Source organism: Aquarana catesbeiana, linkage group LG13, assembly GCF_042186555.1.
Source record: "Aquarana catesbeiana isolate 2022-GZ linkage group LG13, ASM4218655v1, whole genome shotgun sequence".
Lineage (NCBI taxonomy): Eukaryota > Metazoa > Chordata > Amphibia > Anura > Ranidae > Aquarana > Aquarana catesbeiana.
Window position 1 is genome coordinate 89,431,577 of NC_133336.1, and position 26,727 is coordinate 89,458,303.

The following is a 26,727-nucleotide window of genomic DNA, read 5'->3' on the forward strand; positions in this document are numbered from 1 at the left end:
GTGCTATTGTTATATTTTACATGCTGCATTTCATTTTATTCCCTTATTCCCGTTTCAACGGAGGAGTTTCCCTCCAGGAAAGCACACTGTTACTTAAATTAGCATAACCTTCATAGCTGTGAATTTCTTGTCCTTGACAGCCAGTAAGGCTCATTTCCCCAGCATGGGGGATAGGGTGCAACAGTCCAAGTATCATTTACTCTTGTTTGTGTACGAATGCACCCGTCACTGCGTGTGTGAGAACACAGTCATCTAGAAATTAAAAATGTATCAAATATGTCAAACAAAAAGAAAACACAAAAAGCTGCTAGCACAGGTTCACAGATACAGAAAACCTATAGAAAACATCAATAAATAAAGTGCAGCGATATCATAGAAGCGTGAAACAATATTCAATAGTGTGTAAAAAAAACAACTGTCTTTTGAAAAACAATCTGTGCTCAAGTGTTCAAATAAAAGTTCACACAAGTGCAGGTGTTTCCGAAACTCCAGAAAGTGCGCCCAAAGCTCCAACAGGACTGAGCTTGCAGAAAAAACACCTCAGGAATCCAGAAGAAAGGAAGAGAGAGATTGGGTGCTTACTGAATCAAATGGCTTTCAAACTAATGAAAAGCCAACAGTGCTTTAAGGATAAATCACAAACAAATCTGTAATGAATGATGACACAGCACTAAAACCACAGGCTCCACTGCACCTTCACTCCCATCCAATGGAAACATATACGATACAAACAGTCACAGTGCAGTATAACCTTATAATTAAGATTTTTATTATATAAAATTGCACTCACGTTTGGTATTTGCTTTGTGCACTGGTGCCCAATCATGTTAGAACAGGAAAGGGCCATCCCCAAACTGTTCCCACAAAGTTGGGAGCATGAAATTGTCCAAAGTGTCTTGGTATGCTGACTCCTTAAGAGTTCCCTTCACTGGAACTAAGGGGCCAAGCCAAACCCCTGAAAAGCAACCCCACACCATAACCCCCCTCCACCAAATGATTTGGACCAGTGCATAAAGCAAGGCCCATAAAGACATGGATGAGTGAGTTTGGGGTGGAGGAACTTGACTGGACTGCACAGAGTCCCCAACCTCAACCGGATAGAACATCTTTGGGATGCAACATGTGCTTAAGGAAGAATGGTCAAACATTCCCATAGACACACTCCTAAACCTTGTTGACAGCCTTCCCAGAAGAGTTGAAGCTGTTATAGCTGCAAAGGGTGGGCCAACTCAATATTAAACCCTATGGACTAAAACTGGGATGTCATTAAAGTTCATGTGCTTGTAAAGGCAGGTGTCCCAGTACTTTTAGTAATATAGTGTATGTGTGGGTTATTTTGGCAAAATATATTTTACACTTGGTGAAATTTTGTGGAGATGGAAACACTCAATTTTGCTCATTGTGCTGAGACGAAATTTACTTGAGATAAAAAAAGATATTTCCAGTTTAAAAGTGTTATTTCTAAGGTTTTTTTTTTTGGGGGGGGGGGGTTATGTAGATTTGTTTAGTTAATATTGTTTACTCTGGATTCCCACTGTTGCACTGCAGCAACGCACATGTTACCACACCCATTGCTGCAACATATTAAAATACATGTATGCACCTTGGTGCGGTGCAGTGACATTCAGTCTTCAAAAAACTCAAACTCAAATTACCCGTGCACCTGCTTTGTATTTTGGAGTAACAGACATACTTTTCAATGGCAAATGAACATCAGACAGTACAAACACCAATGCCCCTCATCCCACACTACATATACAGTGTCTTGAAAAAGTATTCATACCCCTGTCATGTCCATTTTTAGGGTTTTCACCTCCCCCTGTAGGATTTTTAATCATTTTATCAGCTATGAATAATGCAGCAGGAAGAGTTAAAACTCCAAAGGTTGGAACAATCCAGAACTCAAACCCTATAATTAAGATATAACTTTGGAGTAGATATGTCCTTTATTAGTTATCACCTGATGAAAAACTTTTTAAAATAAAAACTATATTTCCAAAATTAATGGATTAAAAAACATCTACTTTTTCTTATCTGAATACATACCAGATGTGCCATGCCAACTTCAGGGGTGAAAATTTTGTGCTGCAAGATGCCACTCAAATAATCTCAATTAGAATCCATCACGATCCTTAGTTATGGCTGTACAGAAAGGTGGAGTTGGTACAGTGGCTGTTGTTTTATTTCTCTTTTATTTGAACAGTTATTATTAGCTATGATATTGTTAGGAACCATTGCCAAGTATCTGCACAAGCTACAGAATCTCAGTCCTTGTAATATTGTCTGAAAATAAATGTAGATTTTACCTAGTAAAGATTTTGCATAACCAGGACAGAACACTAGGGAGGGACAGTATATAGCGGAAAGGAGTATTTAATAATTTTCCCTAGTCATGTGATGTAAAATCATACAATTACTTATTTTGACATATTAGGGTTAGTGATAGAATCTAGCCAATAAATTAGATATAAATGAATAAGGTAAGTTCAGCATGTGCCTTTATCAAAGAGAGAAGACTAGGGTTTTACATATATGTTTTCCGCAAGGTCCAGTTGGACAGAAATAGTTAACATATCAGGAGGGGGAAAAGACCCTGGGAAATGTAGGTATAAAGTGCAACCCCAAATGGTAATGGTTTTATTTTGGACTTTTATCAATTTGAAAAAATAAACACAGCAAAAATTCAATAAAGGCTGGGTTCACATATATGCGAATTAAATGCTTTTTTAACCGTATCCAATTCGCATAACATGTGAATGTGAACGGCTTTCACACATGTCCGGGGCAGCTGCGGTGCTGTTTGAAAAAGGGTCCTGTGCATTTTTGGGTCCAGTTCAGATGCAAATTCAGGTAAAAATCCGCACGTGAATCCTACCTGAACCAAGCGCTCCAGACTGCAAGCGGCAGCTGGACATGTGTGAACACCACCCATACACCTCCACCCATCACTAAAAACAACAACGCTGTTACTCCAAAAACAAACAGAGTCTGGACTCGAAATGAGTAAATCATATGAAAAGATTATTCTAGTCACCATAGCACTATACACACCATCCGTGTCTCCCACTCAAATCAAAGCAAGTCTGTACATACCAAAATTAAAAATGATTAAAAAACTTAAATCAGCCTAATGGACTTCTGTTTGTGAGTTTTCAACACAGAGAGAGGAGCAGCAAAATAATCAGTGAGGAGAGGAGGTTATGGCAGGAACGCCACTAAGATGGACCTTGATATGTTGGCTACATGCTTCTATAAAACATTGTCCATCAGGAAATTAGGATGGCTGTACAAAGGGCATTCAACGTCAACTGTACATACCAAAAAAATAATCCATGCAGGCCAACAAATGAATCATTTTAAAGTACAAACCTACATTATATATCTTCAAACATTTTAAAATAAACAAAAGGCCCCATTTTAGGTATTTCACAGTTAGTGTTGCCAACCGCCAGTAAAAAATGGGCACTTTTCTCCTGCCAGTAATTGCCAGTGACAGGAAAAGGTTGGCAGTAAAAAATATGGCATACTAAATGAAAAATAAAATACGAAATATGTTTTTTTGCCTTAATATCTACTTTAAATCACATTGCTATTTGCGTAGTGCACTTGTTTGTAGCCTAAATACAGAAATTTGCACTTAAAACTGTAATGTTGTAAATGTCAGTAAAAACTTGGCTGTGCCAGTAAATTTTGTGTGTCATGTCAGTAAATTTCAATCTGGTAGGTTGGCAACACTGCCACCAACTAGTTGCAATACCATGGCACACTTTGTATAGTGCGCAGGAAATGGACCTTATCGTGAACGGGCCATGTGATTGCATTCACCTAACTGGCCAAAAGTACCCAGTGCTCTCTTTGCAGAGTGTCTAGGCACTGTTAAAGAAATATCAGAAGGAAATGGGTAGGGTTGTCACACAGGGCAGTCACAGGGCCTCACTCTCAGACCTCACAGTTGCTGTATGATCATTTCTATATCATCCTACTGCACTGCTTATGATCAAAGATATATGGCAGTAATCTTAGCTGGCATCTGTAAGCTACAAGTCACTACAGAACACTGGTATATTCAGGGCAGCCATCAGACATTTTTGGGCCCCTTACTCAGCTTTAGGCCTGCCTGCCCCCCCCTCGCCGAGCCTGACCGCCAACATTTCCCAGGGCTTGCCCACGGGCCATCCTACTGAATCCGCACACCGGCCACCTCACCTGTACGCACTCAGCCCTCCCCGGAATCCTGTATATATGTCAGCCCCCCTGCACCTGTATATATGTCAGCGCCCCACCCCCCCACACACACCTGTATATATGTCAGCCCCCATCCTCCCGTATATATGTCAGCCCCCCCTCACACCTGTATATATATGTCAGTGCCCCCACACACCTGTATATATATGTCAGTGCCCCCACACACCTGTATATATATGTCAATGCCCCCACACACCTGTATATATGTCAGCGCCCCACCCCCCCACACACCTGTATATATGTCAGCCCCCACCCCCGTATATATGTCAGTGCTCCCACATACCTGTATATATGTCAGCGCCCCCCACACACCTGTATATATGTCAGCGCCCCCCCACACACCTGTATATATGTCAGCGCCCCCCCACACACACCTGTATATATGTCAACCCCCATACCCCCGTATATATGTCAGCCCCCCTCACACCTGTATTATATGTCAGCGCCCCACCCCAACACACCTGTATATATGTCAGCGCCCCCCCCACACACCTGTATATATGTCAGCCCCCATCCTCCCGTATATATGTCAGCCCCCCTCACACCTGTATATATATGTCAGTGCCCCCACACACCTGTATATATATGTCAGTGCCCCCACACACCTGTATATATATGTCAATGCCCCCACACACCTGTATATATGTCAGCGCCCCACCCCCCCACACACCTGTATATATGTCAGCCCCCAACCCCGTATATATGTCAGTGCTCCCACACACCTGTATATATGTCAGCGCCCCCCCACACACCTGTATATATGTCAGCGCCCGCCCACACACCTGTATATATGTCAGCGCCCCCCCACACACACCTGTATATATGTCAGCCCCCATCCCCCCGTATATATGTCAGCCCCCCTCACACCTGTATTATATGTCAGCGCCCCAACCCCCCACACACCTGTATATATGTCAGCGCCCCCCCCACACACCTGTATATATGTCAGCCCCCACCCCCGTATATATGTCAGCGCTCCCACACACCTGTATATATGTCAGCACCCCCCGCACACACCTGTATATATGTCAGCGCCCCCCCCCCACACACCTGTATATATGTCAGCCCCCACCCCCGTATATATGTCAGTGCTCCCACACACCTGTATATATGTCAGCGCCCCCCCACACACACCTGTATATATGTCAGCCCCCATCCCCCCGTATATATGTCAGCCCCCCTCACACCTGTATTATATGTCAGCGCCCCACCCCCACACACCTGTATATATCAGCGCCCCCCCACACACCTGTATATATGTCAGCCCCCACCCCCATATATATGTCAGCGCTCCCACACACCTGTATATATGTCAGCACCCCCCCACACACCTGTATATATGTCAGCGCCCCCCCACCCCCCGTATATATGTCAGCCCCCCCCACACCTGTATATATGTCAGCACCCCATCCCCCCACACACCTGTATAAGGTGCAAAGGACATCAAAAGGTCTATTTATAAATGTTTTCCAACAAGATCTGCACAACTTTCACCCAGGAGCGACAGGCCTTTCCAATTAAGTCCATTTAGTAAAATCTGAAAATCTTGGGTGAAAGTTATGTGCATCTTGGGTGAAAAAAAAAATTAAATATGCCCCTAATTTAAGATTCATTTGACCTGGATAGTTATCCACAGCTACCCTTTGACAATTAGGTACAATGTATAAACTCCAATTTGACATGTTTGGGCACCATAACTGTCAGTGTTATGTACTTTTTTCATTACCATTGTTGGACTCCCACCAACATAAGAATTGTATTATGAAACAAATGGATTTTAAACAGATAGGAACCTATAAAGTAATATTTTATGTTTTCTTTTAATTTCCAGTCCACTGGAGGTGAGAAAAATTAATGATCAACTAATGCAAATTGAAAGAGCATTTCTTGATCCTTTTGGAGTAGGCGGCAGCTTAAACTACAGGTAATTTGGTTTGATCATTTTTTTAAAAATGTATTAAAAAAATCTGCAGCATATTATTCCATATGTATAGAGATTCTGCCCTTCACTGTAAGCTTGAAGTGACTGGATGATTACACAGTTTATAGCTCTGCTTTTCTGGCTAAATTGTACTGAATTCCATCAGAGTGATTGGTGGTAATCACAGTAAATGGGACCAGGGTATATACCGTATTTCTCTTCTAGTTTCCAAAAAGCTTTAAAAAAACAGCAATCAAATGTTTGTCAAACAAAAATTATATTAAAGTAAGCAATACTTCTAAATCACATAATCTATTTCTGTATATCCAGGAATATCAGGTAACGTTGCAAATGTACCCACTTTCCTTCTTATCCCTGTATTACCTGAACTGTCATCGCAGGCCCAGGTAAATAAAATATTGCTACATTTACATTTTTCTGCACTAACTGCGAACAAGACTGAGAACAATGAAGCTGCTGCACACACCTGCTTGACTCCATGTGTCCAGTGCCACAAGTCATAAATGATGATTTATGTGTTGCACTGAATCCATGTACTATTTGGAGAAAGATGTCAATCTGTAGGAAGGAGGAAGCTCCTGTAGAAGTTTAGTAAAATCTGTTTTTACGATCAACAAATACTGTCCTTCCTGAAGAATCCACTTGGAAGCATCCTTTTATTTCATGGGTGCCTCTACTGACCATAATGGAGATATTTGCCAGCACTCCATGGATCGAAAGAAGAAGAAGAAAGCATCAACGTTTCGGAGTCACGCATGTGATGACCACACACTGGTTCCTTTTTGGGGCCTCTTCCTCTTTACAATTGGTCACCTGATCCAAGCCTAGCGCAGTGCAAGAATCTCCGGACAACCCAACTGAACATCGAAAGTGACCTCCCACACTCTGAATAGTGTGGTCACTGTGCTAAAATACTGTAGGTTGCCTGACCCTAGGACAGGTATCCATCAATCTTATGAATGTGAGTATAAGCTTACTACTCTTTTTGGCATGCTTTTCATACAGGTACAACTGAATACTACTCTGGAAGGTGACTATATTCATTGACCGATAATGTATAATAAGGCACATTTTCCTGTGAGAGTAAAATGCAGTAGTAATGGCATTAATAGCCATTAGTAATCACATTTAATAAAGCCCTTGAAAAACTGTTAGTAACAGATGACTTTTGCCGACCTACAGGCTTTCACCTCCACCTTTATTCTCTCCCAGTTAGGACTCATTCACACTTGCTTTGGTCTCTGAAGAGCGATCCAAATGCAGTGTGCATTTGACAGGTGGCAAGGAGGCATTGTATCACCTCCTCACTGCCTCTTTTAACCCCTTGAACCCCACACTAGCATGCTGCACATGGTTGTGGGGTGTTTGCAGAACAGCCCCATTCAATTTAATGGGTAGAGCTCAGCTGGCGCTACGCCCACTAAGAACGCCAGGGGTAAATTTCCTGCTTTGCTTCGCAGCCATGGCATGTACAACCCTTGTCCACTGCCTCAGCAAATAAAGAGGTAGTGATTTGGCGGCCGTAAGAATGTGGCTTAAGATGGTTCTAAAGGCTCAAGTTTTTTTACCTTCATGTATTCAATGCATAAAGGTGAAAAACCTGTGTGCAGCAGCCCCCCCCCCCCCCCTAATACATACCTGAGCCCCATCTCGATCCAGCAATGTGCCAGTGAGCCAATGAGGAGAGAGAGGGGGTGGGGCCGAGTCATGGCTCTGTGTATGATGGGACATGCAGAGCTGCAGCTCAGGACCCAAGAAGAGGAGGATGCGGGCTGCTCTATGCAAAACCACTGGACAGAGCAGGTGAGTATGAGATGTTTGTTGTTTAAAAAAAAAAAGAAAGCCTTTAATATTACTTTAACCATGGGGTTTTACCGCCCCTCAACTGCTTTTGTGAATGAGTCATAAGTGGTAAAAAAGGAGAAAAAATTACTTATTTTGTGTAAGGTCAGAGTTTCTGCCTTGTTTCCATTGCCATTATTTGCAATTTTAAATAGCTAGATATACAGTTGAATTACACATTTGAACTGTTTTAGCTGAAAAAGTACTTGTTTTTTTATATATTCTTTATTTTATTTTATAGCAATACAAAAATACATATTTCCATCAGGGGAATTCTAAGCTCATTACAAACCTTAAGAAGCAAAAAATACACACATTTACCCTTCCCGCCCACATCCCCCCCTGCAAAAAAAAAAAAAAAACCCCCGCCTCCAATCTCCCTCTCCCTTTCCTAATACACCGACATGCCTCTATGTCTCCGTCAGTAATAGACTCTTCTCCGTTTTCCTAAATTCGAGCCATTTCTGCTATGTCTTAAGGTGTTTCTTCTGTGAACCTTCTATTAAGTGTATTGACTCCTCCATAGATCTCACCCACTCCACCCTTATTACCCATCCTTTCAAACTTGGAGCTTCCGAGGCTTTCCAGAAACATGGCATTAGAGCTTTAGCAGCATTCAGAAGAAACGGAACGAATGACCTACTATATTGGGGTGCTTTCATTTCTGTGTCATGAAACAGACACGTCCATGGACTTTTTTTAATCCGTTCTCCCATAATCTGTGTAATTTCTCCCCAGAAGATATAGATTTTGGGGCAGTCCCACCATAAATGCGCAAAAGTTCCCACGGCCCCGCTCCCCCTCCAACAGGTAGGAAGGTTCTCTGTCCTATATTCATGCGCCTTTTGGGGGGTGACGCACCACCTTGCTATTAATTTGTAACTCATTTTGTGCGTCTGGGTGTCTCTTGCCGATAGATAAACCATTTTTAATATCTTAAGCCTGTGTTCCTCGTCTCTCAGGGGCCCTATTTCTCTTTCCCACTTATCCAGGTAAGTGGGCAGCCCATTGTTTGCTTCGTCCCTAAGTATTTTGTAGATTTTAGATATACTATCAGTTGTGCTCAAGGGGGAACTTTTTTTTTCTATTGCTCTAAGTTGGCCCCTTCCCCTCAGTGGTTGTGGGAGAGAATATATAAAGTGCTGTATCTGAGCACACCTCCATTTGTCCAGTGGTTTGTTTCCCCATTCCCTCGTGATTTCTGTATACGTGTAAAATCTATTACCCCTCCTCACATCCTGCAGTTGTATTACATCTTTTTTTGCCCACCTTGTGAAATATAAGTGTTCCTCCTTCCCTGCTTTAAAGTAATTAGTGTTAATAAGTGATATAAGCGGTGAATTGTAATCCCATTGGAATCTCTTACTTAATCTATCCCAAATCCTAAATGTGTTCCTCGTCAAAAAATTAGTGCTGTGTCCTAACTCGCGAAATTGTGGCGGAATCCATATTATCTTTTCTAGATCTACCCCGCTTTGTGCTATTTCTATATTCACCCAGCTTTTTTCTTTTTTTATCGTGCAACCAATCTACAATTCTAGAGATAGAAATTGCTTCATAGTACTTTTTAAAATCTGGAGCTCCCAGTACTCCCTGTCTTTTTTCCCTAGTCATAATATCGTACGCTATCCTAGGGCGTTTATATGCCCAGATATACCTCAATACCATGGATTGTAATTTTCTAAAGAAGTCGGGGGGGAGTGCGATTGGTATCATTGAAAAAGTATAAATCAGCATTGGCAGGACAAACATTTTGACTGCGTTTATCCTGCCAATCCACGACAAAGTTCGATACTTCATCAAGTTCAATTGATCCTTAGTCTTATTAAGCAGAGTGATATAATTAGCTTTAAACAGATCATTCGGATTTGATGTCAATTTTATGCCCAAATATCCCAACTCCTTCCTGCGCCAATTAAAAAGGAACTTGGGTTGGATTGCCCTCTGCTCTCCCATCTGGAGTGTTATATTTAGAAGTTCAGATTTAATCATATTTATTTTGAAATTTGTAAGTTCCCCATATCGCTTGAACTCCTCAAGCGCGATGGGGATTGTTGTTCTGGGGCTAGAGATGTAGCAAAGCAGGTCGTCTGCAAATGCCGCTACCTTGTATTCCCTTTCTCCCACCCAAATACACCTAATATCTGGGTTCTTGCAGGACGCTGCCAATAGGAGTTCTAAAGTTATTATAAATAAGATTGGGGACAGGGGGCAACCCTGCCTTGTCCCGTTAAATAATTCAAGGGGAGAAGACAGGGTTCCATTCACTCTAATCCTGGCTCTTGGATGCTGATATAGGGAGGCAATCCATCTCATCATACTCTCACCAACTCCCAAATGCTGCAGTGTTTCAAACATAAACCCCCAGTCCACTCTATCAAAAGCCTTTTCGGCATCGATTGGCTGAAAAAGTACTTGTAATGCTGCGTACACATGGTCGGATTTTCCGACGGGAAATGTTCGATGTGAGCTTGTTGTCGGAAAGTCCGACCATGTGTATGCTCCATCGAACATTTGCTGTTGGAATTTCCGCCAACAAATGTTTGAGAGCAGGTTCTGAAATTTTCCGCCAACAAAACTTGTCGGAAAGTCCGATCGTGTGTACACAAGTCCGACGCACAAAAGTTCACACATGCTCTGAATCAAGCAGATGGAGCCGCACTGGCTATTGAACTTCCTTTTTCTCGGCTAGTCGTACGTCTTGTATGTCACCACGTTCCCACGTTTGGAATTTTTGGCCAACATTTGTGTGATCGTGTGTATGCAAAACAAGTTTGATCCAACATCCTTCAAACAAAAATCTTTGGTTTTGTTGTCGAAAAATCCGATCATGTGTACTCGGCATAATTCTGTTAACTCAGTCCGGTGGGTTAGATTCCACTACAGAACTGCATATTCAGAATGGCTTGGCATCTGCACCTACCTGCTGTTTCAACTATGAAGGATCCTCCTCAACACTCTTCTGACCTTGCTGCTTCTCCTTTAAGCCGTCCAAACAGCTTCCATTGGCTCCCAGTGCCTGAAATAAAATGTAAGTAACAGCACTGTGTAGTGCAACAGAGTCTGATTGGCTCACAGTTGATTTACTAAAACTGGAGAGTGCAAAATCCGGTGCGTTTTTTTTTTTTTTTTGTCAAAGCTTAAAGGGGTTGTAAAGGTATTTTTTTTTTTTTAAATAACAAACATGTTATACTTACCTCCACTGTGCAGCTCATTTTGCACAGAGTGGCCCCGAACCTGGTCTTCTGGGGTCCCTCGGCAGCTATCTCGGCTCCTCCTGACAAGAACTAAACATCTTCATGCGAGCTCTCTCGCATGGTGTTTAGTTCTTGCAGGCGCGCTCCCATGATACAGCCGGCGGCTATAGCTGCCGACTGTATCACTCTGCTCCACATCGGCGCGGCGCATCATTGGATGTGATTGACAGCAGCGCAAGCCAATGGCTGCGCTGCTTTCAATCCATCCACTCTAGCCAATCAGCGGCCAGGCTAAGCAGCGAAGAGGATGTCGGAAGCGAGCGCGGGACTTTCGAGGGGTCGGGTTAGTAAAACGGGGGGGCCGGCATTGTCGGATGTTTTTTCACCTTAATGCATATGATGCATTAAGGTGAAAAAACGTGAACCTTTACAACCCCTTTAACTGAACAAACTTAAGTTAGAGGCTGATTGGCTACCATACACAGCTGCACCAAATTCTGCACTCTCCAATTTTAGTAAATTAACCTCTTACAGTTAGGGATGAGCTTCGTGTTCGAATCGAACCCATGTTCGACTCGAGCATCTTCTGTTCGATCGTTCGGCGAATTGTGAACGATATGGGCCGTTCGTGCCAAATTCGTGTGGCGCGTCACGGCCCATAATTCACTGCGGCATCACAGTGCATTGCTGGCTGATGATTGGCCAAGCATGCACTATGACCCGCATGCTTGGCCAATCACAGCGCCGTCTGAACAGAGAGCCGTAATTGGCCAAAGCCAAGGAGGCTTTGGCCAATTATGGCTCAGGGGATTTAGTACACGCCCCACACTATATAAGGCCGCCTGCACGGCGGCCCTGTGTAGTGTGTGTTCTGGCGTTGAAAGAGATAGACAGAGATACAGTGTCATTTGATTTGAGTTAGATCGATTAGGCAGAACAGTCAGTCAGTTTAGCTGCACTTACAGTGTATTGTGTATATATATGCATCCCAGGTGTTGCATATATATATATATATATATATATATATATATATATATACACTGTATTCAGTTTAGCTAGATCCGTTCCTGTTATCTTCCTACTGACAGGCAGGCTTGTCTTGTTACAGTATTTACAGCTACCTGAAGAAAATTGCTGGTGTTCTTTTGATCCTATTAGTACCACAGTCAGGCAGCTAGACTATTTACAGTTAGTGCAGTGCGTCCTGCTCACAGTGTTCAGCTAGATCCGTTCCTGTTATCTTCCTACTGACAGGCAGGCTTGTCTTGTTACAGTATATACAGCTACCTGAAAAAAATTACTGGTGTTCTTTTGATCCTATTAGTACCATAGTCAGGCAGCTAGACTATTTACAGTTAGTGCAGTGCGTCCTGCTCACAGTGTTCAGCTAGATCCGTTCCTGTTATCTTCTTACTGACAGGCAGGCCTGTCTTGTTACAGTATATACAGCTACCTGAAGAAAATTACTGGTGTTCTTTTGATCCTATTAGTACCACAGTCAGGCAGCTAGACTATTTACAGTTAGTGCAGTGCGTCCTGCTGACAGTGTTCAGCTAAACCTACAAGTTAGTGTGGTGCGTCCACCTCACAGTGTTCAGCTAAACCTACAAGTTAGTGCGGTGCGTCCTGCTCACAGTGTTCAGCTAAAACTACAAGTTAGTGGGGTGCGTCCTGCTCACAGTGTTCAGCTAAACCTACAAGTTAGTGGGGTGAGACATCTGCACAGTGTTCATCTAAAGCTACAAGTTAGTGCAGTGCGTCCTGCTCACAGTGTTCAGCTAGATCTGTTCCTGTTATCTTCTTACTGACAGGCAGGCTTGTCTTGTTACAGTATTTACAGCTACCTGAATAAAATTGCTGGTGTTCTTTTGATCCTATTAGTAGCACAGTCAGGCAACTAGACTATTTACAGTTAGTGCAGTGCGTCCTGATCACAGTGTTCAGCTAAACCTACAAGTTGGTGTAGTGAGACCTCTGCACAGTGTTCATCTAAAGCTACAAGTTAGTGCAGTGCGTCCTGCTCACAGTGTTCTGCTAAAACTACAAGTTAGTGCTGTGCGTCCTGCTCACAGTGTTCAGCTACAACTACAAGTTAGTGTGGTGCGTCCACCTCACAGTGTTCAGCTAAACCTACAAGTTATTTTTTTGCGAGCTCTGCACAGTGTTCACCTAAAGCTACCTGTAGAAGGTTGGTGGTGTTTTCCTGATCCTATCACTACCGCAGGCAGCTAAAAAAAGCTACAAGTTAGTTTTTTGCGAGCTCTGCACAGTGTTCAGCTAAAGCTAACTGTAGAAGGTTGGTGGTGTTCTCATACTACAGGCAGGCAGTTGATTTTGCTAGCTGCAGTATCAGTACATTATATATATATATATCCCAGCTTAGTGCAGCTACAGGCCATTAGTATGTCTGGAAGGCCAAGAAGGAGAGGCAGACAGTCACAAGCCAATAAGAGAGGGCAAGCAGGCTCTGTGTCTAGTGCTGGTTGTGGAGACGGTGCATCCTCATCAGCACGTGGCCGTGGGACACGCTTGGCCATTTTTTCGGCAGCTGGCCGTGTTGAGCCGCAACATGTGGAAGACTTGGTCGAGTGGATGACCAAGCCGTCCTCATCCTCCTCATCCTCTCTCACCCATGCCCAGGGTACTTTGTCTGGCAAAGCAGCGGCCTCTTCCCTCGGCTCAATGTCATCAGTGACTCCTTCCCTAGCCCCACCATGTCCTCCTGTGGAGTCCCTCGAACTGTTTGACCACAGTGTTGGGTACATGCTCCAGGAGGATGCCCAGCGTTTGGAAGGCTCTGATGATGATACTGAGCTCGATGAAGGCAGTAACATGAGCACGGACAGAGGGGGTGCCCAAGAAGGACAGCAATCTGGCAGTCATGCTCCCCCTGCTGCAGCATACTGCCAGGTTTACTCCAGTGATGAGGAGGGAGGGGATGATGAGGTCACTGACTCAACGTGGGTGCCTGATAGGAGAGAGGAAGAGGAGGAGGAGGAGGAGGCGGCACATCACCAATGAGGCAGGATGCCCTCCAGGGGCCAGCCTAAGGGCAGCACATTGACTGCATCACACCCCAAAGCTCCACATGTGCAGGGCGCTGCAGTCTCTGCGCGTTATTCAAAAAGTTCTTTGGTGTGGGCTTTTTTGAGACGAGTGCATCAGATCGCACCGCTGCTATTTGCAACATATGTCTCAAGCGTATCTCGCGTGGCCAAAACATCTCCCGCTTGGGTACCACATGCTTGACCAGACATATGTTGACCTGCCATGCAGTTCGTTGGCAAGCGTTTCTAAAAGACCCACACCAAAGAACAAAGAGGACCTCTCCTTGCTCCTCATCAGCTGAGATCTCCAACCCCACTATACCTTCAGTCCTCTCTGAGACCTGCACTGAGAGGAATGAAGGTGTAGAATTAGGTGTGTCACAGTCAAGTACTTGTGGGCAATCTGCTTTTGGTACACCGACGTCAGATTGTACCAGGAAGTCCTCCTCTTCCTGCCTCTGTTCTGCCTCAAGTGCCCTGTCCATTATTCCACGCAGTGTGTGCTCCAACAGGTGGACAAGGGGGACAGTGTCACTGATGCATGCGCTGTCACTGCTCACCATCCTCGTGGCCTCCTCAAATGGTGACAGGACAGTGCATGCATCCCTGATCATGGCCCACTGGCGTGGGGAAAAAAAACAAGCTCCCCTGACCCTGTCCTGGTGCCATAGTCGCACAGGTACTCATTGATGGCCATCTGCTGCGTGTGCAGCCGCTGCAGCATGGCCAACGTTGAGTTCCACCTGGTGGGCATGTCACAGATTAGGCGGTTCTTGGGCAGGTTAAACTCCTTTTGGAGGTTCGTCAGCCGAGCACTGGCATTATATGACCGGCGGAAATGCACACAGACTTTCCTGGCCTGCCTCAGGACATCCTGTAAGCCCGGGTACCTGCCCAAGAACCGCTGCAACACCAAGTTAAGGACGTGAGCCAAACAGGGCACATGGGTCATTTGTCCCTGTCGAAGGGCAGAGAGGAGGTTGGTGCCATTGTCGCAAACCACCATTCCTGCCTTAAGTTGGCGTGGCGTCAACCACCTCTGAACCTGCCCCTGCAGAGCTGACAGAACCTCTGCCCCAGTGTGACTCCTGTCCCCCAAGCACACCAGCTCAAGCACCGCATGGCATCTTTTGGCCTGCGTACTTGCGTAGCCCACCAGGTGGAACTCAACGTTGGCCATGCTGCAGCGGCTGCACACGCAGCAGAGGGCCATCAATGAGTACCTGTGCGACTATGGCACCAGGACAGGGTCAGGGGAGCTTGTTTTTTTTCCCCACGCCAGTGGGCCATGATCAGGGATGCATGCACTGTCCTGTCACCATTTGAGGAGGCCACGAGGATGGTGAGCAGTGACAGCGCATGCATCAGTGACACTGTCCCCCTTGTCCACCTGTTGGAGCACACACTGCGTGGAATAATGGACAGGGCACTTGAGGCAGAACAGAGGCAGGAAGAGGAGGACTTCCTTAGCTCTCAAGGACCCCTTTATCCAGACAGTGTTCCTGCGTGCCCGCCGATCACACAGGAAGATGACGAGGAGGAGGAGGAGGAAGATTGTGTCAGTATGGAGGTGGAGCCTGGCACTCAGCATCAGCAGCAGTCTTTAAGGGATCAGTCCCAAGAAACACATGGACTTGTACATGGCTGGGAGGAGGTGGCTGCGGACCATGTCGTCCTTAGTGACCCAGAGGACTCCGGACTGAATGCCTCAGCAAACCTACGCTGCATGGCCTCCCTGATCCTGCAAAGCCTGCGTAAGGATCCTCGTATTCGTGGTATCAAGGAGAAGAACCAATACTGGCTGGCAACCCTCCTTGATCCACGTTACAAGGGTAAGGTTGCAGACCTTATCTTGCCATCGCAGAGGGAGCAGAGGATGAAACATCTTCGGGAGGCCTTGCAGAAAGGTCTGTGCAACGCGTTCCCAGAGACTGGGAGGTTACAAACTCCTGTTTCTGGACAACGTGTTGCTGAGGCTTCGGGCAGTCAAAGAAGGAGCGGTGGAGAAGGTGGCCGTCTGACCGATGCGTTCAGACAATTTTTTGGTCCGCAGCCCCAAGGTATGATCGGTTCCAGCAACCATCGCCAGCGTCTGTTTTACATGGTGCAGGAATACCTAGGGGCAAGATCTGACTTGGACACCTTTCCCACCGAAAATCCTCTGGGTTACTGGGTCTTGAGGATGGATCACTGGCCAGAGCTTGCACAGTATACAATTGAGCTACTGGCCTGTCCTGCATCCAACGTTCTTTCGGAACGCACATTCAGAGGCTGGAGGCTTTGTAACCGATCACAGGGTGCGTCTGTCCACCGACTCGGTCGATCAACTGACCTTCATAAAAATGAATCAGTCTTGGATCACCACCAGCTACCAAGCACCTGATGCTGATGTAACCGAATAATTTTTTTTGAAATCTCAGATCCCTTCAAAGACTGCCTATACTGATGCTGAGTGACTATCCCTGAGAAATTATCCTCTTCCTCCTCAATCATCACGCTGATAGCTTGTAAGAACGTTTTTGGTTCTGGGCGCCACCACCAGTGCCTAAGGCACAATTTTTCAGCCCCTGTTTAACAGGGGCGTGTAATTACAATTTTTGATGCAATACTTTGCAGCAGGGCTCGTTTCTGCGTTACAGCTAGAGTATCTGTGAGGGGTTGCAGTGTTGTGGCACCAGCACCAGTGCCTAAGGCCCAATTTTTCAGCCCTTGTTTAACAGGGGCGTGTAATTACAATTTTTGATGCAATACTTTGCAGCAGGGCTCATTTCAGCATTCCAACTAGAGTATCTGTGAGGGGTTGCAGTGTTGTGGCACCAGCACCAGTGCCTAATGCCCAATTTTTCAGCCCTTGTTTAACAGGGGCGTGTAATTACAATTTTTAATGCAATACTTTGCAGCAGGGCTCATTTCAGCATTCCAACTAGAATATCTGTGAGGGGTTGCAGTGTTGTGGCACCAGCACCAGTGCCTAAGGCCCAATTTTTCTGCCCCTGTTTAACAGGGGCGTGTAATTACAATTTTTGATGCAATACTTTGCAGCAGGGCTCATTTCAGCATTCCAACTAGAGTATCTGTGAGAGATTGCAGTGTTGTGGCACCAGCACCAGTGCCTAAGGCCCAATTTTCCTGCCCCTGTTTAACAGGGGCATGTAATTACAATTTTTGATGCAATACTTTGCAGCAGGGCTCGTTCCTGCGTTCCAACTAGAGTGTCTGTGAGGGGTTGCAGTGTTGTGGCACCAGCACCAGTGCCTAAGGCCTAATTTTTCAGCCCCTGTTCAACAGGGGCATGTAATTACAATTCTTGATCTAATATTTCACAGCAGGGCCCATTTCTGCACCCACCAAGAGCGAGCGAGGACTTACAGTGTTGTGGCACCAGCACCACCACCACCAAAGGCCCAATTTTTCTGCCCCTGTTCAACAGGGGCATGTAATTACAATTCTTGATCGAATATTTCACAGCAGGGCCCTATGAGGGCTTACAGTGTTGTGGCCACAACAACACCTAAGGCCCAAATTTCTGCTGATTATATAGGGCAGGCCCCTACTTTCAAACATCTAACTTACAAACGACTCCTACTTGCAAACAGAAGGAGACAACAGGAAGTGAGATGAAATCTACCCCTAGGAAGGGAAATTCTCTACTGTAAGAGTTAATATGGGAAAAACATTTCTCCTTTCCACTGATGCTTTCCAATCCTTGTTCCACAAAAAAACCCAAATTTTCAAAAAACATTTGTCATTGGGACAAAAAGTGAGGTGAAATCTTCTGAAGAGGAGGAAAGACAGCAAAACAAATGTCACAGGGGTAATAACCCTTCCCTATGTTTTCCAAAAAGCTTAAAAAAGATTTTTTGGCTGGAGCTAAACACGTTAAAAATTTACCCGTTCAAAATTACAAACAGATTCTACTTAACAACAAACCTACAGTCCCTGTCTTGTTTGCACCGCCTGTATACTGCTGCTCAGAGTATATAGGGCCTGGTGGCCCCACACCTTTCCTTATTTTAATTTGGGTGCGGGGTTTAAGACCCAAAGGGCCTGGTAATGGACTGGGGGGTACCCATGCCGTTTGTCTCACTGATTTTCATCCATATTGCCAGGACCGGACATTACATTAAACCCGCAAGCAGTTTTAAATGCGATTGTTTCCTTTAAAAATGACATTTGGTGCAGGGACTGTTCTAAACACGGGAAACACGCGCCACTTTACAGGCATACTATAGACACCGCCCAGGAACGATATTTAAAGGAATATTTCACCTTTTTTTTTTTTTTTTTTTACTTTAAGCATCATTAAAATCACTGCTCCCAAAAAACGGCCGTTTTTAAAAGTTTTTTTTGCATTGATACATGTCCCCTGGGGTAGGACCCGGGTCCCCAAACCCTTTTTAGGACAATACCATGCAAATTAGCCTTTAAAATGAGCACTTTTGATTTTGAACGTTCGAGTCCCATAGACGTCAATGGGGTTCTAACGTTCGTGCGAATTTTCGGTCCGTTCGCAGGTTCTGGTGCGAACCGAACCGGGGGGTGTTCGGCTCATCCCTACTTACAGTGTATAACTTTAGCTTTCCATCTGATTTGGCTGTGCTGGGTATTGGAATGGAACTGCAAACGTGTGTTCAAGTTGTTTGTATTAATGTGAAGTAAACCATTTGTTTTATCCCATGTTACTTTAATGTATCAGAGTAAATAGGCCCTAAATTAAATATCCCTGGGGCTTGGGATCTGATTTTAACCATATATTCAGCTTCGGAAAGCACAGGAATTTGACACAGCTGATAATCAAAGGACTTTCTCTCATATATGTCCCCGCTGTAATAAATTGTATATTGTTACTGTGTCATACTTTGTATTATGTATGTATTTATGTCTATCAATCTTGCTAAAGGCCCTTCATTATTAGGTAACGCAGGTTTTCATTTACCCCTCAAGCTTTTCATGCTAGCTAAATAGCATAGCTGTTTTTGTTGCTTCCTTTGTATTTTTCCCTAATCTTTATCTATTTTTACCCAGCAGTGTTTTCTCCTGTGCAGAAAACAAGAATCATCATTAGTAATAGCAGTTGCATGGCACTCCAGTCTTTCCATTATGCTTTAACTGCACCATAGAGAATCATTCTGTGCCATGAAACAAATATATACTCCGTCTCCGACAATGTAATTGTAGCCAATTATAATGGCTGAATACATGTCAGCAGCAAAAAGGCAGACTGCAGAGAAAAAAAGGAACATTGTTTACATGATATAAAGCAATGTGTATGGTTGAAATTACCCCATAAAGAAAAAAAGAGGATAACAAAACTGAAAATGCAAGATTTTCCTATAGTTAAGACTCTACATACATTGATGGCAGTGAGTAGATTTGCCTTGGTCCCTGGATCTTCAGTTGCCCCCAAGCCTGATCTATTGACCCCGGAGGGTTTTGTGGCACAGAAAATCTATATCACTTGTTTGAGAACTGGATATGTACGAGATCCAAACAATTCTCCTGGAGAGAACTAGTGTATTTGAATATATATTGGACAGTGGGGTTTATTTACTAAAGGAGTAGTCGCGGTTCACTTTGCAAAAGGGATATTTCACTAAGCTTAGTGAGAAAGGTGAATCTGTGCTGACTTTTGCAATCTAATTATGTGCAAACAAAATCCAGTTTTTCTTTTCTTTTCGCATGTTTGGCTTCACTTTGGAAAGTGATTATGCTCTACTCATTTACTCTAGCCCAGTGGTCTCCAAACTGTAGCCCTTTGCTTTTTATCCGAGCCACAAGGCACTATTCCCCCTACTGACAAGGCACTGGTGATAAGGCACCATTCCTTCTCCTAGCACCAACAGTGGGCCAGAATTCCTCCTACTGACACCAGTAATGGAGCCCTGTTCCTTCCAGTGACACCAATGATGGGGCATAATTCCTCCAATTCATATAAATGATGGAACACTAATCTTCCCCCTGGCACCAAAGATGGAGCTCTATTCCTCCCACTGATACCAAAGATGGGGCACTATATTGAATTAATTAAAGCTGAACTCCCTTTTCCACCAAACTTCCCTCTCCTCATAGGCAGCCAAAATGCAAAAACATTTCTTTATGTTCTAACTTCTATAGCAGGAAAATGACATTTTAATTGACATCACCGCACCTTTACTAAGCCCATGGTGATGTCCGGCTGCTTTTAGGAGTTTCCTTTGAGGAGCCTACATCACAACCTATGGAAGTACATGGTTGGGGAAAGACTGGGGTGATCCACTGACTGCGGGCAGCACTGACCTAAGGTTATAAAAAAAATCCAAGGGTATGGTAACAAGTATGGATGAGCCCTTGGTTTGACGACTCGAACTTTGGGTGTTTGCCCGTTCGCCGAATTCCAAACATTATGGGGCGTTCGTGGGAAATTCAAGCACCTACGGAATGCCCCATAATGTACTGAGAGATCGCAGTGCATTGACGGCTGCTGATTGGCCAAAGCATGCACCTGACCTGCATGCTTTGGTCAATCACAACGCGCTCTGCTGTGAGAGCCATGATTGGCTAAAGGCAGGGTGCCTTTGGCCAATCATGGCTCAGGGGGCTAAGTCCACGCCCCACACTATATAAGGCTGCTTACATAGCGGCCGTACATAGTGTAATGAATTAGAGCAAAAAAATTACATTTCTAAAGGAAAAAATGTCATTTAAAATTGCTTGCGGCTGTAATGTATTGTTAGATCCCGGCAATATACATATCCTTCAGGTCTGGTATGGATATTAAGCAGAACCCCGCACCAAAAAAAAATGACCAGGCTTTTCAGGTCCGGTATGGCTTTTAAGAGGAACCCCGTGCCAAAATAAATGGCGTGGGGGTCCCCCCCAAAATCTATGCAGACCCTTATACGAACACGCAACCTGGCAGGCTGAAGGAAAAGGGGGGGCGAGAGAGCGCCCCCCTCCTGAACCATAGCAAGCCACATGCCCTCAACATGGGGAGGGTGCTTTTGGGTCCCCCCCCAAAGCACCTTGTCCCCATGTTGATGGGGACAAGGGCCTCATCCCCACAACCCTTGCCTGATGCTTGTGGAGGTCTGCGGGCAGGGGGCTTATCAGAATCTGGAAGCCCCCTTTAACAAGGGGGCTACCAGATTCCGGCCCCCCTTATGTGAATGGGTATGTTGTACATTGTACCCTATTTATTCACCAAAAAAGTGTCAAAAACTAAAAATGACAGGAGACAGTTTTGGACAATTCCTTTATTAAAAAATAAAGTGTCCCGCAATGTCCATCCATCTTCAATCACAGTGCCGACACGGACCGAAAAAATAAATGAAAAACTCCGCCTCGATGGGAGGCGTCCCAGCGACTGCAGCTTTTTCGTGATGATGGCTCTTATATAGCCAAGGGCAGGGTCACCCGGTTACGTCACCGGGTGGCCCTGCCCTTGGCTATATAAGAGCTGTCAGCGCGAAAAGGCTCCAGACGCCTCCCGTCGAGGCAGAGTTTTTCTGTTTTTGTTGGGGTTTTTTTTAGTTGGCTCTGTGATTGAAGATGGATTTACATCGTGGGACACTTTTTATTTTTTAAATAAAGAAATTGTCAAACAACTGTCTCCTGTCATTTTGACTTTTTTGACACTTTTTTTGGTGAATGAGTAGGGGTACACTGTACCTGATGCCCATTCACATAAGGTGGGGGGCGGGATCTGGCGACCTTCTTGTTAAAGAGGGCTTCCAGATTCCGATAAGCCCCCTGCCCACAGACCCCCACAACCACCAGGCATGGGTTGTGGGGATGAGGCCCTTGTTCCCATCAACATGGAACCCGCGATCGCTCGTGACAGAGCGAGAACCAGGATCTGTGTGTGGTTCTTTCAGGGGAGAGGAGACAGATCGTGTGTTCATACTATGTATGAGCACCGATCTCTCTCTCCTCCTAGACAGTCCCATCCCTACTACAGTTAGAACACACCTAGGGAACACAGTTAACCCCTTGATTGCCCTCTAGTGTTAACCCCTTCCCTGCCAGTGACATTGGCTTGCGCTGCTGTCAATCACATCCAATGACGCAGCGTTGGGGTGCGGGGCCGAGTGATACAGTGAGTGGCTATAGCCGCCCACAAGAACTAAACACCATGCGAGAGAGCTCGCATGAAGGTGGTTAGTTCTTCGGGGAGGAGCCGAGACAGCCACCTTGGGACCCCAGAAGACCAGATTCGGGGGCCACTCTGTGCAAAACGAGCTGCACAGTGGAGGTAAATATAACATGTTTTTTATTTTAAAAAAAAAAAAAATTTCCTTTACAACCCCTGTAGCCTCCCTGACGGTTAAATTTCAGCACCATTAGCGGTAACCCTGAGCCACACTCCGGATTGCACTTCAGGATCCTGGTGCGGTGTTACTTACCTTGTCCCCAGGATCCTGCGATGTCCCCCCTGCTGTGTCTGCGGGCTCTGTCTCCTCCGAAACCTCTCTGTGCCAGGCTCCGTTCTATGCAAGCGTCACGACGCACGGCAGCAAATTGTACTGTATGTGTTATGATTTTTACTTTTTTTTTAATTTGCTGCCGTGCGTCGTGACGCTTGCAGGGAACGGAGCCTGGCACAGAAAGGTTTCGGAGGAGACAGAGCCCGCAGACACAGCAGGGGGGACATCGCAGGATCCTGGGGGACAATATAAAATGCCAAATTTCCATGCAAAATAATTGTACCGCTTTCAGCACCTAAAATCCAAAATAATCATACCGCCAGGGAGGTTAAAGTGGATGTAAACCCGAATTTTTTTTTTTTTTTATGTCATACTGTAGAGTATAAGATTTCCTATCATTTGAGCCCAGTCTTGCCACACAGAGTTAATCCAGCTCTGAGCAATCCTCTTTTATTGTTCAGTGAGATAAATCTTGACAAACAGAGAAAAACTTTGTCAAATCCTCCCCCTTGCTGTGAGTGACAGGTGATTTACATATCTCGTGTACTAGCCTAAGACACAGGCATTATTTTTTAATTCCCACCCCCACTCCTTTCTTCAGCAGCTCTGCAAGGATTGGCTGTTCCACACTTCAGCATGATTTGGCATGCTGAAGTCATGTAGTTACTTTCCTGTCTTTTCACTGGGTGTTAGAGATCATAGCAGAAGATCAGTGTAAGAAATACACAGGAGAAAATGCATATTGACAAGGGGAGTGTAGAGGTGGGTGGGGAGTCTACTGACATGAAAGGATGACATTGGGTTTACATCCACTTTAAGGAGAGGGAGCAACTACAACTGGTCATCATTACAGGATACCACTACACTTAAGCTCTGACCTGGACATAACTGAGGCAATTTTAATGATAAATACTTGCACATACAATTTTTTTGTTCAGACAGCACATCACAGGGTTTGTTTTGGCCTGCTGGTTTGCTTAGCACATGAGCCTTTCAATTCTTGGTCAGCTATTATTCATTGCGCTAGGTATAGTGTTGACAATTTTTAATGCACCGCATAGGAACAGAAGACATAGAAGCAAAATTATTTAAACATTCAAAGTGCACTGCAGGCTAATGCCCCGTACACACGGTCGGATTTTCCGACTGAAAATGTGCGATCGGAGTGTGTTGTCAGAAATTCCGACCGTGTGTGGGCTCCATCGGACTTTTTCCATCGGATTTTCCGACACACAAAGTTTGAGAGCAGGCTATAAAATTTTCCGACAACAAAATCCGTTGTCGGAATTTCCGATCATGTGTACACAAATCCGACGCACAAAGTGCCACGCATGCTCAGAGTAAATAAAGAGATGAAAGCTATTGGCTACTGCCCCGTTTATAGTCCCGACGTACGTGTGTTACGTCACCGCGTTCAGAATGATCGGATTTTCTGACAACTTTGTGTGACCGTGTGTATGCAAGACAAGTTTGAGCCAACATCCGTCGGAAAAAATCCTAGGATTTTCTTGTCGGAATGTCCGATCAATGTCCGACTGTGTGTACGAGGCATAAGACTGCATAGTGCACAATAAACAAATAAACATCAGTGTACAATATGCAAGCCAGATTCGGAAACCATGTTTGTATAGTTACCAACATTCTCAAAAACATTTTAGGGACACTTTTTGTCTGTAGGTGGAGTATTATTTTAATTAGGGGCAGGGCATTCATTTGTAGGCGTGGTGTAGTGGTAGTAAAAAAGGTGATGCACGGAAAATGGGCGTGGTTTCATTTACATTAAATGATGGGCGTGGCTTAAAGGGGGTGTGGTTAAATAGAGTCTGCGATGACTTACATATTGGAGAATGTGGTAATATATAGGGAAATAAAAAAGAAAAAGAGGGATGGAGAGAGAAAGAGGGATAGAGGGAGAGAAAAAGAGAAAGAGGGATGGAGGAACAGAGAGGGAGGGAGACAGAAAGAAATAAAGAGAGGGACGGAGGGAGGGAGAGAGAGAGAGAGAGGGAGAAAGAGGGATGGAGATAGAGAGAAAGACAGAAATAAAGGGAGAAAGAGGGATGGAGAGAGAGAGAAAGACAGAAATAAAGGGAGAAAGAAGGATGGAGGGAGAGAGAAAGAGGGCTGGAGGGAGGCAGAGAGAAAGAAAGAGGGATGGAGAGAGAAAGAGTGATGAAGGGAGGCAGAGAGAAAGAAAGAGGGATGGAGGGAGAAAGAAAGAGGGATGCTGAGAGAGAGAAAGAAAGAAATAAAGGGAGAAGGAGGGATGGAGGGAGAGAGAGGGATGGAGGGAGGCAGAAGAAAGCGGGATGGAGGAAGAGAGAACAGGGGATGGAAAGAGAAAGAGTGATGAAGGGATGGAGAGAGAAAGAAAGAAGAATGGAGGGAGAGAGAATGAGGGATGGAGGGAGGCAGAGATAAAGACAGAGGGATGGAAAGAGAAAGAAAGAGGGATGGAGGGAGAGAGAAAGAGGGGTGAAAGGAGGCAGAGAGAAAGAAGGAGGGATTGAGAGAGAAAGAAAGGGATGGAGAGAGAGAGAGAAAGAGGGGTAGAGGGATAGAGAAAGAGGAATGGAGGGAGGCAGAGAGAAAGAGAGGGGGATGGAGAGAGAAAAAAGGAAAGAAAGAAAGAGGGATAGAGGGAGAGAGAAAGAAAGAGGGATGGAGGGACGGCGGAGTGGTGCGACTTCATTATGGGGGATCAGACACCCTGGCCCAGGTCGCCCCTGACCGGGACAAAACTTATTTTCTGGGATTTTGGCCGGGACACGGTCAGACCAGGACATGGGTTAGATATCCGTGAATGTCCCCGCCAAATCACAGATCATATCAGATAAAAGGAAATCTTTTGTATTGGGGTTTTTGTTAATGCCTGTGTCCCTTTCAGGGAGATTTCACTTTATGTCCCTTCACAATGATAATTGCCTTGGCAGGCAGCAATACAAATCTGGACTGAACTGAACTTAAACAGAATTCTGAACAACCCCTTTAAACAGGGTAGGTGCACAGCAAAATAGTCGTGCCTTAAAAGTCCAGTAATAAAAAGCAAGCACACCAGTTGAAGATCCAGATGGATGGTTTACAGAGGTCCCATATTAGCAGAAAAGTTATACCTAGGAACTGTATACCTTCCATCTGGGTCTAAGACTGATGCACTGGTCCTTCCTAATCATTAGCAGTACAAACCTGACATACTGTAGGTTCTAATCCTGCTCCAATATCCAAAATGAAAAAAAAAAGTGTTTTTGCTGAAGGTACACTTTAAAATCAACATGGAATTTCCTTACACCATCATATCCTTTACACAATTCCTGCAGAAATTTAAATAGCTACATGTTTGAATGTTATATGTTCAAATTTTCCATTGAGCAGCAATGGTTCCTTCCATCAGTATGTATCTTGGCAGATGATTTACGTTCATGATGTGGCTGTTTCTTTAGAGGTAGAAGGTCTTACCTCTTACTTTTGTACTTTGCCGCTATTACTGAAAAATCTTTTAATTATTTCTAATAACAATTCTAGGATGTGTCTAGGTCTCCGTGTGCCTGTGATGTGTAGCATGGAAAGTGCGAGTTTCCACACTTCCAGCTTTCCTAGGTGTGACTCATGATAAATGGGAAGGAAAAATTCCACACCATGTTCTCACAGTGACTAGCATGCTTTATTGTTTCAGAACAGTTTAATTTTTACTGTAAATTCAGCTATACCAACTAATGTTTTTTTTTTTTTTTTTTTTTTTGACTGAATGGCTATATCTTGGTGGTATTGAAACAATTGTAAGTAAATACTCAGAATGCTAGACACAGGACTTTTTTTTCAGCGAGAATGCGGGGGAACGCAGTTCCGGGACCTTCAGCACTGAATGTGTCCAGTGGCAAGGAGTAGTGAGGTGTGCTGAAGGGTCCAATGATGCCCTCTGCTGGGGGATTTAGTGTTGCTGGGGGGGGGGTCTTATGTTGCTAGTGGGTCAACTGTTGCTGAGAGTGATCTACTGTTGAGGGAGGGGTCTATTGTTGCTGGCTGATGGAGGGTCTATTAATGCTGGCTCTCAG

At 44.7% G+C, this 26,727-nt stretch overlaps 1 protein-coding gene across 1 annotated transcript in view; it reads left to right on the top strand.

The window, feature by feature from the left end:
* Positions 1 to 26,727, top strand: part of LOC141117008 (putative N-acetylated-alpha-linked acidic dipeptidase) — a 381,126-nt gene that overhangs the window by 348,878 nt on the left and 5,521 nt on the right. The window contains exon 17 of the mRNA XM_073609573.1: positions 6,077 to 6,169. Coding sequence (XP_073465674.1) covers positions 6,077 to 6,169 — 93 coding nt within the window. The remainder of the gene's footprint in view (positions 1 to 6,076; positions 6,170 to 26,727) is intronic.